This window comes from Ambystoma mexicanum, chromosome 3p (assembly GCF_040938575.1).
Source record: "Ambystoma mexicanum isolate Mex_15411 chromosome 3p, UKY_AmexF1_1, whole genome shotgun sequence".
In the NCBI taxonomy this organism is placed as follows: domain Eukaryota; kingdom Metazoa; phylum Chordata; class Amphibia; order Caudata; family Ambystomatidae; genus Ambystoma; species Ambystoma mexicanum.
Window position 1 is genome coordinate 946,773,817 of NC_090925.1, and position 19,753 is coordinate 946,793,569.

The 19,753-nt window shown below is 46.5% G+C and overlaps 1 protein-coding gene across 1 annotated transcript in view; it reads left to right on the forward strand.

Annotated features, from left to right (window-relative positions):
* The window catches only part of EDEM2 (ER degradation enhancing alpha-mannosidase like protein 2), a 411,530-nt gene that overhangs the window by 20,847 nt on the left and 370,930 nt on the right, over positions 1–19,753 (forward strand). Inside the window, exon 2 of the mRNA XM_069652257.1 lies at positions 4,498–4,608. Within this exon, the coding sequence (XP_069508358.1) occupies positions 4,498–4,608 (111 nt within the window). The remainder of the gene's footprint in view (positions 1–4,497; positions 4,609–19,753) is intronic.

Sequence of the window (19,753 nt, forward strand, 5' to 3'; positions counted from 1 at the left end):
CTTCAAAATTAAATCGAAAAATGCCTTTAAATCAAAAGAACAAGTTGGTTCACTACACCTCAGGAGTCCACTCGAACTCAATCCTCGTACCGACAAGGCAAATCTGTAAATTGAGACTTCAAAACATTCAAGTTGATGAAAATGAAGTCCACTTAAACCGCACCAATGTAATGAAGTTATTCAATTGTGTGCCCTTTCTACCTACTATTCACTCCGACGACATGAAGATCGTGGAATACCCCACTGAAAAAACCTCAGACCAAGTTTTACTCCACATTGCTTCAGCTGCAGTTCTCAACACGATCTTGAAAGCCATTGATGAACTACTTGCCTTTGGTTTCGACATGCTCGAACCCATTGCTGAGACCCACAAGGATGTGGAGCTGCATTCAAAGGCTGCTGACGATTTGAACATCGTACAAAGATGTGCACAGTTGAGAAAATCTCTGACCTACCCATATCCCACGAAACAACGAGATGGTCTTTACGATCAAACACCAATCAGACAATCCACAAAACTTGAAAAACACCACGATCACCAATGGCAATGATCGGAGGTGCACGAGTGCCCGTGTATGATTTTTATCCTAGAATACACAAGGCTTTGTGCACTTATTTAACGAGTTTGACGTTGACTTGGAAAAGGTCTTTATTTGTCTTCAGGAACCTTGGTTGCGCGATGCTCTGACGAGAGACGGTTTCAGCATTTACCTAAATCCAGCAGTAAAAAATCAAAAAGGTCGCCCATACTTGGGCCTCTTAACATTGGTAAAAATAAACACCTGGTGGTCAACTGTGGACTTGATTAGCCCGAATCCTTTTGATCAAGGCATCATCCTTCAGACGAAACATCCGGAAATCCAAAACGCAAACATCTTTTGATAATCGGTTACCTAAATCCTGCAAAGATCAGTACCAGCTTTGCAAATTCGACCACTCAGCGTATTGACAATGCAATTGTGGCATATAAGAACTTGTCAATAATTTGCTGTGGCCATCTGAACTGTACATGGTTCAAATACGACATTGAGCGACAAATAAATACACGCTTGTCTGACAGTGCTGTTGCTGCTAGAGGCCAGATTTGGATGTCTGCACTGGCAAATCGAAACTGTATAATACTAAATGGCAATGTGAGAGGAGACCAGCTGCCTAAATCGACTTGGCACCATGCCGAATCCAATAAATACTGGACTATATCTGGGAGTCTTGCATTGTGGCCGAAAATGTCGTCAATCTGCAAGTTTGTTCGATGAAAAACCGTGACCACGAGCTTTGGTGACTCAGTTGCATAATCGAGTGGGCACTGCCTTGTCAAAAATCGGCAACCACCCTCTCCATAAATGCTGGCAGCAATTGACTCCGCATTACTAGGCCCCAAATTCAAGATCTGAGCCAAAAGTTTTTCATTCTCAAAGATCCTCATGTTGTGGTTTCTGCTCCTTTGCTGACAGACTTTACGGTGTCTTTGTTTCATCCAGACCTATGGGCTTCACGCATGATCATCTGTTTAGTAATGTTCTTGAGTCCGCGAAGAGAGCTCTGCGACGAGATGTGAGACTGTTGAAGAAAAACAAAAAAACCCTTATGACCTCAGTAGAAGTGAGAAACTCTGTCAAACACAGATGACAATGCTACTGCAACTGGGTCAAATCCCAAGCCATCATCATCGAACAAGATCGAGCAGAACTAATGATGAAACTATTGGTGTCCAAAAACACTTGTGAGATTTGAGCCATTTTGAATGCAGACCACACAAGATGTCCTCCAATCATCTTAAACTAAATTGCTGGTGCTGCATGGGAGAAGCACTTTGCCCTAGTTTATAGGAAACCATCCTCCAGACCACTTGTAACAATCAACAATGGTGGTATTACCTGGTTTGTAAAAATCGACTCACAAGACATCGAAAGAGCCATTTGGGGACTGAAGAACTCACATGCAGCGGGCCCTGATTTAATTACAAACGTGATGCTGAAAAAGCACATAACCCAATGGGCCGAATTCATCGAAACTTTGTTTAGTCTACTTTCATCAACAAGGCAGATCTCTGAATCTTGGCGGGAGGTTGTAGTTGTTCTCATTTACAAGAAGGGCAATCGGGCTGATCCATCAAACTATCACCCGATTGCCTTACTTGATACTACTGGGAAGATCTTTGGTTCTTTTCTGAGACATAAGTTGGCGTCCTGGGCCTTTCGTGCAAAGACCTTTGATATTCGCCAAACCGGCTTCACAGAGGGTGTGGGAGTAGAAGTAAACCTCCTGATCCTGAACATACTAAAGTTGGAAGCCCTAAAGGTAAAAAAAAATGCATTTGGCCTTTATCAATATGCGACAGGCGTTAGATAGTGTTAATCGCAGAATGCTGTGGCAGAAATTACTTGACTGGAACTGCCCTTTAAACATACTCAAACCAGTAAAAGCACTCCATACGCATACATCGATACGAGTAAGATTAAACAACAAGGGCGACTTATCAGACAAAATACAAACTGAGAAAGGAGTATAACAGGGCTGTCCATTAGCCGCCAAACTGTTTAAGTTGTTTATATCTGATCTGCCAATGCACCTAGACCATGCATAACGTATGCCGATGATCTCGTGTTGCTTGATTGTACCCAGATTAGCCTACAAGCGCCTACTAAACAGACTATATGACTACCTGAGAAACAATGATCTGGAAATAAATACAGAAAAAACTAAAATAAGACTACTGGGCCGCTTGGCACTAAGGACACAGCATTCAGGTGGACGATTGCTAACGAAACCATGAGCTTAGTCACTTCAACTAGATATCTTGGAATCGCTTATAACAACTCACTAAGTGAACATCACTGGATTCAAGATCTAATAAACCGAAGGATGAAATTCGGCATACAGGGAGCAAAAATATACAAGCATTACGGGAAATTTACAATGCCTCCGGTACTGACCTTCTATTTGCGAAAGTTCGTCCCGGCTATTGCTTTTGGTGCCGAAGCAGGCTGGAACATCAAAGGCAATCTAGACTAGATGGCCGATTCTGGCGCCGTGTGTTAAACCTACCATCTTATATTTCAATGACGGCTCTAAGATACGAACTGTCTTTAAACCCCCTGCGCTCCAGGATAACATGGAAATCATTGGCTGTATTGCTTAAAATGTGTCTTGAGTCCCTCAATCCCGGCCTACCAGATATTGACAGCTAGAACTGACTGTGAACGAATTGGTTTATTAGGAGCCTGGATAAGTCTTCTGGAAAAGATCCTGTCATCCGCCGACATAAAGAAATCCGAACTGCTTAAATGCCTGCAAATTGGCAAGAAAAAATTTGAGACCTGGTGTTGGATAATCGACTTACAACAACGCGCAAAACTGCACTCCGCACTGAAGTCGGGTGTCTGAGAACACAGGTTAAATGTCCAACCCAGATATCTGCAAAACTGTCGTCACAACATCATCGTGACCAATTCTTGAGAATAAGACTGAATGCCTTGAATAACAAAGAAATGTTGTGGCAAAGATAGAACAAAGAAGTGAAGGACAATTTATGTTGCTACTGTGGGCTCGCAATAGCATCACTACAACATCTGATAATTGCTTGTCCAGACATCAATAGCCAGCATACTCTTCATCTTGGAAGATTTGCCCCCAAAAATAATGAGTTGGAAGCTTGGTGGTTGTATGTGATTTCGGGCCATAACATAAAACTGTCATGCGCAGTAGTTGATTACATAGACATGATTCTGATGAAAGCTTTTGTTTAGATTGGAGAAATGTAATCAAACACTATATATGTAGTCTGGGTCGAAAGTAATTGTTCTGAGATGATGACTCTTGTTTTTTTTTTTTATTTCTTTTCTTCTTCTTTGGAAATTGCATGTAACAAAAGTTTAACCTTTTAATATATTGTTAAACTGAAGTTTCAATAATAAAAAAAAATGGCTCCCAGCAATTTCGAACCCTGCATGGGATACTCGAGGGTTACCAGACATTTGGTCGAAAAAAATTGGTCGACCAGACAAATGGTCGAACCAATTTGGTCGAAAACCAAATGGTCGAATTTTTTTATTTTTTTATTTTCACCCTTTTTTTTTTTTTGGGGGGGGGGTCCCCCCCAACCCCTTCTTCTTCTTCTCTTTTTTTTTTTTTTTTTTTCTAAAAACACATTTTTGTAAAAAACGAAAACCCGAAAAATAAATATATAATTAAAAAAAAAATTCGGCCATTTGGTTTTCGACCAAATTGCGTCGACCAAATGTCATTCGACCAGTTTTAGGTCGACCAAATGTCTGGACACCTACTCGAGAGCGCTGTTGAGGTGTATATTGTGATGAATACTTTGTGCATGTTGAAAAATTGCGAATAAAGGACTTTAAAAAGTTACCTTTATTTCATAGTATATTATGTTCTTAAGGGCAGGTGTGCAAAATGAAATATTAGTGTAACTTTCTTTTTTGTTTTTTGTAATTGTGAGTAATTTCCAATGCTGCCTTACTTTTCTTTCTTCACCAGGGACCGGGTTAAGTCCATGTTCTATCATGCATACAACAATTACCTCGAAAATGCATTCCCGTATGATGAGCTACGACCCCTAACATGTGATGGCCAGGACACCTGGGGAAGGTAATGTACAGTGAATTATACATGGGAGCAAATTACTGTTTTATTTTCTCATTCCGTCTGTAATAGTGTTTTGCTGCATTTATTATGAATCGTTAAGTTACTGCTCTTCTCGAGTGGTTTATGCTTTTAAATGTTACAGGATAATTATTTATTAGGGCAAATTGAAAACTGGAGGTAAATATCACACCTTGGAATTCAATTCAGAAAATTGAAATGTGTCGAGTGTACCACGAGTGTTGCATTGATGGATCCTCCAATGCGTGGGCACCCATTGGATGAAATGACTCCAGGGAAGCTTCCTTAGTCCTGGGCACCAGACCTCATTATGCCACTAATTTCCCCTCCACAACATCCAAGCTTGGTACGCCATTGAGGTAGTAGTAGGTCTAGCATTAGAGGAACACCACCTCCTTGCAGCCCATCACTCACAGACAAGGCTCCCGTGTCCTCTACAACAGCCAGAAAGGTTTCTCAAAAGATCTGGTGCACTAGGGCCCTCTGCCAGACACCAAAACCTGATATGAGAGTCAGGGACAGCATTCTGGGCAACCGCTTAACAATCAACCCTGCCCAAAGGTGCCAGTTTCTAGTCTGAGCCACAGTTGGTTCTAGGGGATGTGAAGAATCCTGGGACTTCATCCCTTCAACCCAAGGGGGAGCCACCCCCTTTGGGACTAAGTGGGTGAGTCTGCAATGCTCATCACACCACTAGGGGACAGAGTAAGCAGGATCTCACTGGGGGTGATCCAACCCCACCACCCTTAGGGGATAAGGAAACCCCATGTAAAGTTTTTGCTATTAATCCCATGAAATCGGAGACACTAAAGTGTGTTGGTTATAAGGGAATTGAATGATATGCGCAGAGCCCTATAAAAATGGATGGCTTGGTTCATGACCCCAACTCTGTCACCATTAGTTCGGCTCTTCAAGCTCAGAATGTATCTCCTCTCCCTTTCCTGGGAGGAGCATAAGAGAGCCGAGGTTCAAGAAGCAGAGCCAGCCCGGAGGCACTAAGCAGAACCCTGCCCTATAGCGGAGAGGAAAGGTCTGATCCTGGCGGGAGGACAACGCAGTTGGCATGGTGGCTGGAGAAAAACACTACCAAGCTCAGGAAGGTGTAGAGCTTGTCAAGCTTAGTACCACTGAGCAAGTGAGAAACTGAGTCGATAGAGATGCTGCATACCGGCATTTAGCAGTTCCAACATCTGGAATCCTGTCGTTTTCAGACAGGATGAACCAGAGCGGAAGACTCGAGCACGAAGAGGTTCGTAACCCGCTTCCACAGCAACCAGAGAAGCCACTCCAACCATTGCGCAGTGCTGCTGAGAACCAGGTGCGTGGCATACAGAAAGGAGCAGAAGGAGGGCAGTGAGAAACCGAAATACCCCACAAGTGAGTGGGAGCAATACGGAAGTCAGAAGGCATGAAGGGGTGAAGCAATAAGAAACTCAGATGGTCTGGGAGGCCAGATAGTCTATGCAGGACTGAGAAACCGGGAACCTCAGGGAGAGGATGTAAACAATGCGAAGCTGAGGGAGATTGAAGAGCCCCAAGGCCCACGCTGGGTTAAGAGATACAATCACCCAGTGGAAACTGAAACATCCTTGAGGGGTGAAAAAGAAAAGGATCATAAACATAAGTCTAGAGCCTATTGTACAAAAAAGTAGCCTGTTTACAGGGCTAGTTGCTCCAATTGCAGAACTAACTTTTTGAGTTGACACGGACCTTATGTGGGGTTATGGCGTCTCCTATTCCCAAAAGATAAAGTTGTAGAGACTTATTTTGAACTGTATCTGTAGGCCGAGGCCAAAAGCAAAGGAAGAAATAAAAACACCAATGTGGGGAGGTCAGGAACCAGTCATCACTAGCCAAGAAATGGGTGTTTGGGGGGAGTATTTTCCTAGGCAAGGTTGTTAAAGTAGAGGTAGGGTTGGATACTAGGATAGAGTAGGTTTGGACAGAGTTTCGTGACGAGCAAGCACCAATTTAAAACATTATTTTAAAAAAGATTTTTAAAGCTTTGGTGAAACAAAAAATCATCCTAGTCGTAGGGATAGGTTAGACATTCTTTTCTTTTATTAAGTTCAAGTTGGACCCATGTCGTCTTGTTCATCTCCTAGATGTTTCTCGCCACAAGGAAGAAAACTGAATTACTTTTAAGGCAGAGTTCTTACACCACATAACTAACTACAGGCACCTGCACAGGAGAGATCTGTGCAGGCATCCTAGTGCTTAGAGGGGGTTCTGGTCACAGTGGGTACTTTTCAGGAAACCGGTCTCACTCATGGCATTCAACTCTACTACCCACCAAACTGGTTGTCCGCTTGTACCAGTTACCTCTCTCCTGCTCTGTGGTGAGAACATGGATACTGAACGCTGACAACTGAATTCCACCTGTCCCCCCACCCCCTCCAGCTCAGGGAAATGTGCAAATGAGTCCCCCTGATGTGTACTCCTTATCTGTGATTGCAGTGAGGCAGGGTTTTTTACTTGAATACATTATCTTATGGTCTAGTCCTAGGGTCAGATGCTGCAGCCTACTCTCATTGTGCCAGTGGTGGTACAGCTTGGCAGTCTAGGCTGAAAGGTACGCTATAGGTTTTCAATGTTGCTAATAGAAGGTCCTCACATTGTATTAAACAATATATTTATAAACATATTTTCTTTGTAGGAAAGGTGTGCTAAGAAAATATCTACAATTTGCAGGTAAGTAATCACTTTTTTTTTTTATAAATGGGACACATTCAGAAATATGACCCCACACTGTCATAAAATGTCCAAGAATCTAGCAGCACCTTTGCTAAGACACAGATCTGTCCCGTTTGTATTAAAATTGTCCAACCGCAATACAAAAAGGATTCCCTTGAGATTAGAGCTCAACTCTTGATGGTTGAGGTTTAACCAATAATGAATGGCTGAGTGCAAGTTTATAGTTCAATATGCCATGTTGCACACACAATGCTGGCACAACTCAAAGAAGACCCAGAAGAGGAAGATGGGGTCCCCAAAGAAGAGATTGTCACTGAAGAGGACACTACCACCCGATGAGGAGAATGCAGAGAGCATTCAACCTCTGCAGCAAGAGCAGTGACGATTCAATGTCAGATGGTTAGGGTTCAGAAACTGTGCTCCACCATTCAAGGCGGGTACAACCGTGACCTCAAGGGGAGTCTGCGGCCCCCAACGAAGGGATCCAACTACAGAAGAATAAGTAACACAGAAACGATCTTGTGGTGGGTTCCTGAAGCAGCAGCCAGCAATGTCACACCACAGCAGAGTACCCCACAGCCAGCGGAATAAAACCAAGACAACAATCCTGATCCCAAGGCCCCAAAAGTGATGAAAAGCTGCAGAAAGTGCTTTTGACTCTTGTGTAGAAGCCTGCTGAGTGGCATCCCAACTTTGCAGCCTGAGGAGTCACAGGCTACAGATGAATGGGCAGGTTTAGTAACCAAAGACCCCAGGCCTAGAGAAACTGGACACTGGCCTTGGATGAAGTCAGGTGACCTTGCAGATGCAACATCAATTGAAGAAAGGGTATCACAGTTACTTAATAAAGAATAAAGCGCAATTGTGACCCTAGCCAAAATGTTTCAGTACAAGCCATTGGAGGTCGCCACACTGGAGCAATATAGGACCATGGTTCTGCTTAATGTTCCAGGCAGTATGACCTCATGGGCATGTCCCAAGGTTTCTGCGGAGCACAAAAATGCCTTGCAGTGGAACAGATCTGAATTGTCCCACCAGATTGCAGGGGAAGGCGCACTGCAGAATCTTCCTTTTGGTCATCGCAGAGGCAGAGTTATTTCCATTGGGTTTTTGAGTGTTGAGGAGATTATGGTGCAGATGTTCTGTCTCCATCCATGGGCGAGTCCTGCTTCCGAGCCCTCTGGGATAAAATCCTAGACTTCATTACGTACTGATGCAGACTGCCAACTTTTATCCCTAAACTCTAGGCTTGGGTGTGAACCTCAATTAGACACTTGTGCACCATTTGTATTTTTGTCAGCCAACCAATTCATGCTGATTGCCATATAAAAACTTTATTGAGGATCCACCAGGGGGCGCTGAGATGTGTTGATGCATCTCCGCTCGTCTCCCCAATAGGGCGCTGATCGACGGACCTGAGCCCCCCCAACCCCCCCGGAACGAGACACCGACACCCCCCCCCCCCCGTAAGAAGGTGCCGGGCACCCCCAGCCCAAATTTGGAACCTGAGGGTGGAACGGAGCCGGAGTTCTGTCCTAGCGAACTCCGAGGGCGCGAGGCCCCTCCTCCCTGCGGCTCGGCGGCTCCGCGGAAAGTAGCAGAGAGCCCGGGCCCAGAGAGGGCTTGCTAAGGGACTCCTGCCTTGACCGACGGCGGCTCGTGGCGACGAAACGGTCCGTGAGGTGGACCACGGAGCGGGAGAAGGAGGCGCCGCAGCAGGTCAAGGGAACCCCCCAGCCGGGAGTCTGCAGCGGATCGGCACCAGGAGTGCGCAGAGTCTGGTGAGCCCGCGTGGGGCGAACACGAGTGGCTTGGGTGTGGCCCCCCCGAGGTAAGGAGACCCACCCCGGGGCTGGGCACCCTCCGGGGGTAATAACAACCCAAAAGGGGGTAGGAGGAGTGAAGCCAGGGAAAGCCCACACTGGCCCCGGAAGCACCCCGAGCCTTAGAGGTGCACGGGGCTCAACCGAGGGCACCTACCCCCCGCAAACGCCGCAGAAGGACAGACCGCTGACACACATCAGGTCACGGCCCCCAACTACGGGGGAAATAAAAAAAATAAATAAATTTAAAAAAAAAAGAAATTATATAAAACAAGGAAAATCTGGGAAAGGAAGACCCCCGCCCACGACGGAGGAATTGCCTGGGGCTCCAGCCCCCCCACAACCGTGACCCCACCCCCGGCCGCAGAGCTGCCAGGGGCCCCCGCTCCCCCCAGGAAGCTGAGGAGACAAGCAGGCCCCGTAGGCCACAACCACTCGGTGGCAGACACCGGGGAGCGGGAGTGCCCAGGGAGGGCCTATGACCTGGAGGGAAACACTGCAGAGGTTTCGGCGCCCGTCCCTCGAGCCCCCTTCTGCCCCTGAAATGGCCGCCCAAACGCAACAAGAAGCGACAGATGCAAACTCAGTCTCCAGGGGTATTGCGGCCCTGCTTGATGAAATTAGAGGATTCCGCGCAGATATCACCCTTAGGCTGGACACCCTAGACAAAAAGGTGGACAATATAGAAGACAGGGTGCAGGCACTGGAGAACAATACGACTTCGAGTGACATTTTCGAGACCCAATTTGACATGCGCCTGTCGGAGCTTGAAAGAAGAGAAGAGAAATGCTCACTAAAATGGACGACCTGGAAAACAGGGAAAGGCGCTGCAACTTACGTTTCCTAGGCTTCCCGGAACATGATGGTGAAACCCAGGCAGACATTGTCAAGGCAGTCAACGCGGTGGTGGGGGTGCTTTTTGACGGAGCTAATACTAATGAACCCACTATAGACAGGGCCCATAGAGCAGGGGCAGCCTCCAGAGGCCCCAGATCCGTCTTGGTCCGCTTCCACTACTTTTCAGAAAAAAGTAGGATCCTTGAACTGGCTTGTAAGAAGGGCCCGGTGGAATGGGAGGGGGCCCAGATCTCGGTATACCAGGACTTATCGGCCTTCACTGTTCCCCCCTGACGAAAATGCTCCAAGCCAAGGGAGTCCGATACAGGTGGGGGTATCCTTTTTCCCTATCTTTCGAGTTGGAGGGATATAAGTATACCCTGATCACCGAGGATGACATCCAAAGAGTGACGGGCGAACTCCTAGATAGTTCAGGTTTGGAACAGGGAGACCGCGACCGGGAGCGTGCCCCGATGGGCCCAAAAAAGAACAACGCTCCGAAGGAGAGGCGTAGAGTACGAGGCCAAAGGAAATTCAGGAGAGTGGCTCCGGCGTCGCAGGATCCTCATAATGGCTGAAACAAAACACTGGAATCCGATGAAAATTTTATCCACTTGACGTTGCAAAGGGGGGAAGTTGTTAACTTTTACGTTTTTGCATTAATCCCGGAGAGGGGGGGGGGGCTCGAATGGGTGTTTATAAAGAGGTACCGAGCCCGGAGGGGGGAGACATGGTTGGCCGGTTGTGTGACCTTGGGACGATGCCTCAACACAACCAGGCGATCTGGGGGGAGGGGGCTGGGGGGAGAGATGAGGGGAAGTTGGGACGGTTGGGGTTTTGTTATAGTACGCCAAAGTTTGGGGACTTGATCGCACCCTGGGGACAATTACCAGCCCTCTGTAGGGTGCGGAAACATTTAGGGAGTAACGACGCTTGCATCCTTGAATTCGGAGTTATGTGTTTCAAAACGTGTCCTAATGGATGAGTCACTTCAATCCTTGTCAGTGGGGTCTTTAAACGTTCGGGGGCTCAACTCTCCCACCAAGAGGTCGCTGCTCATGCGGGAATTCACGAGGTCGAAACTACAGTTCCTCTTTGTGCAAGAGACCCACTGGGTTCGGGGGAGGGAGCCCAAGCTCAAGGCTAAAAACATAGATCAGGTATTCTCGGCCTCGACCCGGTCCAAGAAGAGGGGAGTAGCTTTGCTGGTGTCCCCCGAGGCTCACTTTGGGTTTAAGGTTGCACAGACCGACCCCGAGGGTCGGTATCTCATGGTTAAAGGGGATGTGCGGGGACGATTGTTCACCTTGGTCTGCATATACGCCCCAAATGAGTCACAGGACGTCTTCTGGGAATGCATGAAGGGGACAATAATGGCATTCGCGGAGGGCACCCTCCTGGTGGGAGGGGACTTTAACATGGTGCTGTGTCCCGAAAGGGATAGAAAATCTGTGAACCCTTGCTCCAACATCCGGCTCCACAAAAAATTGCCATCTGCCTTCCAGGAAGTGAATGGGGAATTGGGGTTGTGTGACACAAGTGTACCCAAGCAAGGTCTGAACCCCGATTACACTTTCTACTCCAAGCCTCATGATGTTTTTTCGCGCATAGACTATATTCTGGTAGATGCATCTATGCGGGGAGAGATCACCAGCGCTGGTGTGGAAACCGTCCCCTGGACGGACCATGACATGGTCAAGATTAGGATTGGCCTCCCCCCTACCCCTGCAGCCAGCTCCCGGTGGAGTTGTAACGACCTCCTTCTTCACGACAAGGAGACGCGCCAAACCCTCCTGACAGCCATAGAAGATTATTTCTCCCTGAACGACAACGGGGAGGTAGGCACTATGGGAGTATGGGAGGCATTTAAGGCAACTATCAGAGGTACCCTGATTGGCATCGGGGCGGGGAAGAAAAGGGAGAGGGACTGGGAAGAGAGAGACCTGAAAACCAAGATAGAGGCCATACAACCAGGTGGTAAACTGAAAACACAGATGTTTCCTGGGCAGTGGGAGGAATTACAGAAGCTGCGCACTAGATTGGCTCACCTTCAAGTAGGGCAAATGGAAAGGAAGCTCTCTTTTCTGAAACAAAAATATATGGAGAAAGGGGAAAAGGCCGAAAAGATGCTCGCCTGGAGACTCCGCGAATTTAGGAATAGCAGGAGAGTGAATTCAATCCGCTCTGCGGACGGTAACTCGACTGCAAGGGACTCCAAAATAGCTGAACAATTTAGGCTATATTATGAAAATTTATACTGCTCAGAATACAAGGGGGATGGGATTGACGTTGATAGGTTCCTGGATTCCCTCCCTGTCCCGGGCCTGCTGCCAGACAAAGCCGACACCTTGGAAATCCCCATTTCATCGGAGGAAGTAATTGACACTATCTCCTCCTTGAAAAGTGGTACGGCCCCGGGGGACGACGGCTTCTCAGTTAAATTCTATAAGACCTATAGATCCACACTCGCCCCCTTTCTGGCCAAACTGTTCAACAGCACACTTAGCCAAGGGTCCCTCCCACCCACAATGATGTCAGCCTTAATAGTGGTCTTACCTAAAGAGGGCAAGGACCCAGCCTTATGCCAGTCTTATCGGCCCATATCGCTCCTGAACACTGACGTCAAAATATTGGCGAAACTTTTGGCGAACAGATTGGCAAAATTCCTTCCCACCCTGGTGCATGGAGATCAAGTGGGCTTTGTCCCGGGGCGCCAGGGGTCAGACAACATCAGAAAAACCCTCGGCCTTATGCACGAGGCAACCGAGCAGGGAGTGGAGGGGTACCTCCTTTCACTCGACTCAGAAAAAGCCTTCGACCGGGTCGAGTGGGCTTACATGATCAAGGTCCTTAGGAAAATGGGATTGGGAGATAATTTTTGTAGGTGGGTCGCAGCACTATACAACTCGCTCACGGCGAGAGTGTTGGTTAATGGGGGTACGTCCGAGCCCTTTTCCCTTTCCCGAGGCACCCGGCAAGGCTGTCCCCTGTCACCTCTCCTATATGCCTTGGCCAAGGAACCCCTGGCTATAGCGGTTAGGAACGACCCAGAAATTGTGGGTATACGGTGTGGTGAGTGCGAGTTTAAGCTCTCCCTATTCGCAGACGACATACTAGGCTACCTGACCAGCATCCAAAAATCCCTACCGAGGCTGTTTGATCTTATGCGCTTATTTGGCTCCTTTTCGGGACTGAGAATAAACACATCCAAATCAAGCATCATGCCAATGGGCCCAGGGGAACAAGAAATTGAGAATAAAACTGACATTCAGGGGGTTAGAATCGAGCGAGAATCCACTAGATATCTGGGCACCATCATCCCCAGGGATCTGTCACAGCTATACCAACGGAATTTCCCTGAAATCCTTGCCCGGGTCACCAGCGATCTCAAAAGATGGGCCCCCCCTCACACTCTCCTGGTTGGGACGTATGGTTTCGGTTAAAATGAACATTCTGCCACGCCTTCTCTATCTCTTCTCCGCTCTCCCTGTCGTGATTCCCGAAGCCTTTTTCGAGCTGCTCCAGTCCCGTGTCCTCCACTTCATTTGGAATGGCAAAAGACCCAGGGTTAAAACCTCCACTCTGACCCTCCCAAAATCCCATGGTGGCTTTGGACTCCCCGATTTTAGGCTTTACTATAAAGCAGCCCAGCTCAGGGTGATGTTGGAACACATGCGGGACGATATGCGTACATTTTGGACGTATATCGAAGACATCCACGCACATCCGAGGAAGGTCAGGGACTATCTCTGGGCCTCTCCCAGGTCAATCCCCCCACAACTCAAGACACATCCTACCTTAGCAGTCCTTTGGACGCTGTGGAAACCCAACAAAGCCAATAATTTGATATCTACATGGCCTTCTCCTCTGGCATCACTCTGGGGCCCCCCCATCGATCTGGACATGAGGGGCTTTCGGGACACCCAGGCATGGTCTGACATGGGACTGGAAAGAGTCTCTCAGCTTACACGAGAAGAGGGCTTCATCGAATATGACAGTTTGACGGAGGCTCTGGTGGATAGGCCCCCTACGGTTTTTGAATTTCTGCGGATGAAGGGGATACTTACCCAATCAAGGTGGTCCGAACAGCTTAGTCGCCCCCTCACCCCATTCGAACCTATTCTGGCCAAAAGTAGATCTCGCAAAGGTTCGCTATCTAAGTTCTATAGTGTGCTGATTACAGCGGACCTAGAAGGCAGACAACCCTTCAAGCGCATATGGGAAGAGAGGATGGGTATGTTAATAGATGATCACACCTGGAGTGCGGTTTTTAAGTGCATTTTCACAGGCTTCCTATACACAGCAGCTATGGAACACAACTTTAAAATCCTCCATTCATGGCATCGCCCCCCGGCTCTGTTGTCTAGAATGTACCGGGATGTTTCCCCCCTCTGCCCCAGAGGATGCCACCAACGGGGAACCTGGTTTCATATGTGGTGGAGTTGCCCGTCCATACAGATATACTGGGCGGAGCTTCTTAGCTGGATCAAAGATATCGAGGGTTATGGACCAGGTTTGCACCCGCTGGAAATCCTACTGGGCTCCCCCACACCTGAATCGGAGGGGAATGCCTTCCCCAAGGTCATCAGCGCTATGTTGCGGGCAGGGAGACTGGCGCTTGCGCAAAAATGGAAGTGTCCTGGCCCCCTCCAAGGAGGAATGGCTCTGCAAGCTTAGGGTGATTTTCAGTTACGAAAAACTCTCGGCAATAGCAAACGATACCATGTCTGATTTTGTCCAAGAATGGACAGCAGTGCTGCTGCACGATGACTGTATTACTATGCGATTGTAGAGGGGTGATCGAACAAATGTTTAAGCCAAAGGTTAAATTGCGCGAATCCCCACGCTCCTTGGGGGGTTGGACTTACCCCGGCCTACCCGCTTCATAGTATTACCCCACTGTTTCAAGGTTCACGTTTTTCTGTCAAATGCTAAGCAAGTGTTCTTCCCTATGCTCAAGGTATATGCATTATCCCTAAAGTTGGCGCGACAATTGTTTGGGGGGAGGGATGGGGAGGGGGGAATAGGGGTTGGGAGTTAATCAGAAAATGTTCCTGACAATGTGATTACTTCTGCATTTATTGCGGGTGGGATAGGCCAGTTGGCCCACCCTGTTGTGTATGTTGTCAATAAAAACAAAAATTTAAAAAAAAAAAAACTTTATTGAGCATTTAAATTGGCAAATGTGGGGAATGTAAATTCCAGAGGCATCACATTTCCCACCCCATACATATTCACTCAAGCCCTTTTAATTGCTCCTGCCTGAAGCTCATGCTGGCAATGGCCCTGTGTTTGAATTTGTGGTTTCTCCACCCACAAAGGGCAATCAAGTACAATTGAAACAATAATGGATTTTAAACCAACCAGTGCTGTCTTTTAGTTCTCTTTCACGGAGAAAGGAATGCTCCATGTTTGGTAACAATAGTCACATTTTATGCAAACACTAATTGAATGCCCCCAACAAGAACATGGGCGAGAGCTATCTGACCGGGAAGACGAAGAGGCAACTTTACATGGTTCCCCACTAGCATTCGGGTCCCTAAGGGGGAGGCAGAAGCAATGAATTGCTTATGCAGTCGTCAGAACTTGAGGGGACCCAGTGGGGAAAAACTGTGGAGAGCATCCCAAAAAAAGGAAAAGGTTCAGCAGAACCTAGGAAGAAAATGATGATCTGTCTTTATAGTGTGGTGCACTGAAAGAATTCTACATGCTCCAGCCTCACAAATTTCTTAGGGACTGGTACACCAGGCCAACGTTATGGGTCTGGAACTCTAGGAGGCCATAGAGAACCTTTGAGTTGGACAATTTTGAAGGGTAGCCTTGGTGTCTTTTGCCCTACCCCCACTTCTTTTGGGCTTGCAACAAATAGCATTGGTTCAGAGCTGTCCGCTGCTGTTGTCATCAGAGGGTTGTCGGGCATAATGGCTGAAGAGCATGAATGGTATACTTCAGCCTAGACAGACATCTACAAGAAAACGCACACTGGATGTGTAGAGGAGGAAACAAGAACCCCTACCTCAACTGTTCCGCCCCTTTTACCTGTATGCTGGAAACCAGAGTACGTAACATACACAGAACCATTGAATCAATAAAGGGCAGAGTATGGACTCTGTGCAGTACCAATGAAAATACCAATACCTAAGAGAATCTGGGTGGCAAGGTATGCATTGAGAAAACCATACCTACATACAAGAAAATATGATGACCATTTGAATGAAATCCTTGTAGAAGCCAAGCCAATAAACGGCAAGGACGAATGGTAAAGTAACCAACCATCGCCAGAACACGTCATGCAGATCTGAGATGATGTACCCAGAAGAGATACAGAGACCAGAGAATGCAAATATTCTATAAGGCATCAAGAAAGTATCAAGGATAAGTGACATCTTGGTATCAAGGTGAAGAAGCTTATTCCACAGAAACAGATGAAGATATTGAGTCATTTTACACGTGTACAGATGCAGACAAAGTAATGTTAAGGCTGACTTTATAGTAAATAGATTGCGGCAAGCCTGTATGTGTGTGTATATATTATAGCTGGGTGAGCCAAGAAGCCAAGGTCTTATCAAACTGAAGTGAACTAACATTGGATACAAAATCGCGTGAAAGAACAAAACTCCTGTTGAGAAGGCATGAACGTAACAAGAAAGACGTAAGAGGTTTATTAAAAAAAACTATTAAATGCATGAAAAGGCTCGATTCCAGTCAAATGGAAGCATGAATTTGGACAAACGAAATGGTCCCACCTACGCACGAGGGCAGACCTTGCTTCTCACTCCCTAAATTCCTCAGAGCAAGCTCAAGGCAGAGCTTCAAAGCCTAATTGACAGCAGACCACTGAGGTGATGGATTGATATGCTAATTGGTGCGAAGCAATAGCTAAGGTGAGCTCACCAGCATGGCCAGCTTGCATGCTGCTAGACATAGGTGGAAAAGTACTGACGGAGGTTAGTGCCAACCAATGGTAGAGGACCGTGTATTTAGGGTTCCTATAGTTGTGTAAAGCCAGGGAACATTCATAGTGGTCATTTTTAGGGGAGAGCTTGGTTGCCCCACCTGATAAGTAACCAATCACATATTCACACTTTTTTAGACTGGTATGTATCATATACTTAGATGTTCACTCCGAGCCAATCGCACATATTCATATGTTTTTGTAGTTTGCCACGTAGCATGACGTTAGTACATGCGTAGGTTAACGTCATTGATGATGAGTTTTCCGCATAAGATCTCAGTTATTATTAAGAATGTTTGAGTAAAAGGATCGAATGAATTCGTTGATGTTCGTTATGCTCCCTGTTTTAGATACTTGATATTAAAACAGTCTTCCTTTTGCCAACTACCTGAGTCGTTTTGATTATTGATGTATGAATACAAATCTGCATTCCTATTCCATCTCAAGGGTAATTGCTACTCATCAAAGGGGCTGGGACTATCCGGTTCACTTGGTAGCTGAGGGTATGGTTCTGAGCCATCGACATGAGTAAACCTTAGAGTCCCGGAAATATCGGACGACCTTTGTCACTCGGCTGAAAGGACGTAAACCTCCTCGCAGATAGTGGTTAGTGTAAATTGAAAAAACCTTGCAAGCTGGGTGTGATGGGTCCCCTAATTTCCATAGAATCCCCTCCCACATCTTCGAGAAGCAGATTGATCGGAAGGTTGAAGAGGCGGAAAATGATAGCGGTGAGTAAAAACTGAGTGAGTTGGCAAAAGCATGGGTGATGAGCGAAGAAACAAAGTGAGTAACGGAGGGTGGTGGATAAAACATAACGGGACAGTAAGAGTGATATATATATATATATATATATATATATATATATATATATATATATAATATAGAAAATCGTGAGAGGCCATGATAAGAGAATACACCCTGGTTTTTACAAATGTAACAGAAGAAATTTGAGCCTAGAGTCCCGTAGCAGAATATGTAGAAAACAGATTTGATTAAAGGCAAATCTAAAGAGGTTAATTTACACTTAGTATTAAGTATTTTAGGGGGCAGGACGAGTCTTAAAGAGAAGAACGTAGAAGATTTATGTGACCGGTTGAGTTTGTCTGTTTTATGTGGTTTTGAAAATGATGACAACTTAAATGGAAAAAATTGATTGCTTTAAATTGAATTTAATGGTGGTTTTTTAGCAAGATTAAAGTAATAATTGTGATTAACGGGATTGGAGCTTGCGACGATTGGTGCTCGCTCATATTGTATTATTTTTCTGAAACGTACATTTTTAAATCTGTGATTAAAAACAAGCAAGTGTTAAACAGGTTAAGAGTAGACTAGTTGAGAATGGAGGATATTACTCCACTTGTGCATCTCTGCAAGCAGTTGCCGAAACATGCACCTAAGCGTAGACATTACAGTGCGGAGTGGGTTAAAGGAACCGCAGATACAATGTTTATGCTGTGGCTGCAAGGAAGGTCACTATCGAAGGCAGTCCTGCAGCATATGACGACATATTTGCATGCAGTTTACATGGGGGGGGGGCTAGACAATCGATTAGCTAGCCTAGAGCTTTGGAAGATGTACCAGGAACAGCAAGATAAACCACCTGCTGTAGCTTGGATACTTAATTATATGCAGAGAGGGGGGTGCCCCCCGCCACAGCTGAAATATAAGGCGAAGACAAGAAACGATAGGTTATACCCATTGAGGGAGCTTAAGGTAGCGACTGGGTATAGCAACCCAGCATATGAGTCACCTACGCAAAGTAGTGACGAGGGTCAGGAGAAAAGTACGGAGAGAGGCGCAATCTCTAAAGTCCAGAGAGACAATGAGAGACGCGATAAGAAGTGATCGAGCAAGCACATCTCTAGATATAGGAAGAGAAATAAAAAGATGGAAGGGAGAAGGAGATGAAGCTGATGATATAGACAAAGAGCAATCGATGAGCAGGAAAGGCTAGAACAAAAAAGAATAGAAGAGGAGGACCGGAAGTTTAGAGATAAGAGAATATAGAGATGAAAAGATGAGGAGATACGCAGGGGAAACGAGAGAAGGGATATGAAGAAAAAAGAAAGACAGTCGTAGAGGAAGCAAGGAGAATTTGACAAGGATATGGAACGTAAAAGAAGGCAGAGAGCATGCGATCTCAATCGCCTGGAAAAAGAGATGAAGGATCCTGAACCAGAAGTAGCATTGAAGGACATAGAGGAGTTGTTCCCAGAATACAAGTCATTACCGGGCCCATCTAGAGTAAATCTAGAAGACGAGTTTGACTGTAGGAGCATTGGAGAAGCGATCGATAAAGTATATTGTGAGATGAGAGCTCAGAAAGAGTCAAAGGGGAAGGAAATAAATTATCGACTTGAGAGCACTCATTTGTATGACAGAGGGAGCCTCATGCAGTACGAGGCAGAAGGAGCTGTCTTTAGACAGACTGACTCTGAACAGAGATGAGGAGGAAAGAAGTTGCACGAGTTGGGCACAAGAGATGTCCGACAAAGACCGAGATACCTTCCATGGGGAAGAGAGAGGGAACATATGCAGTCCTGAGGGATGTTTTTCAATGGAGAAAGAAGTCGGATTTAAGCGCACCTGTAACTAGGGCGTCTGAACGATTAACACAGTCAGACCGACCTAAAGGGAAACTCCATGGTGAGAGGGGGGAGTTTCCGCCTTATGTGAGCAGATTAAGATCGCTAATAGAGAGAACGTGATGTGGGAATATGGTCCCTGCGGTGGTGTCATGATGCCTACCCCCTGAGCGCCAGGCCCAGCACCCCCGGGAGCAGGCATTACGCCCCTGGGTAAAAGCCCAGCGGCCCTT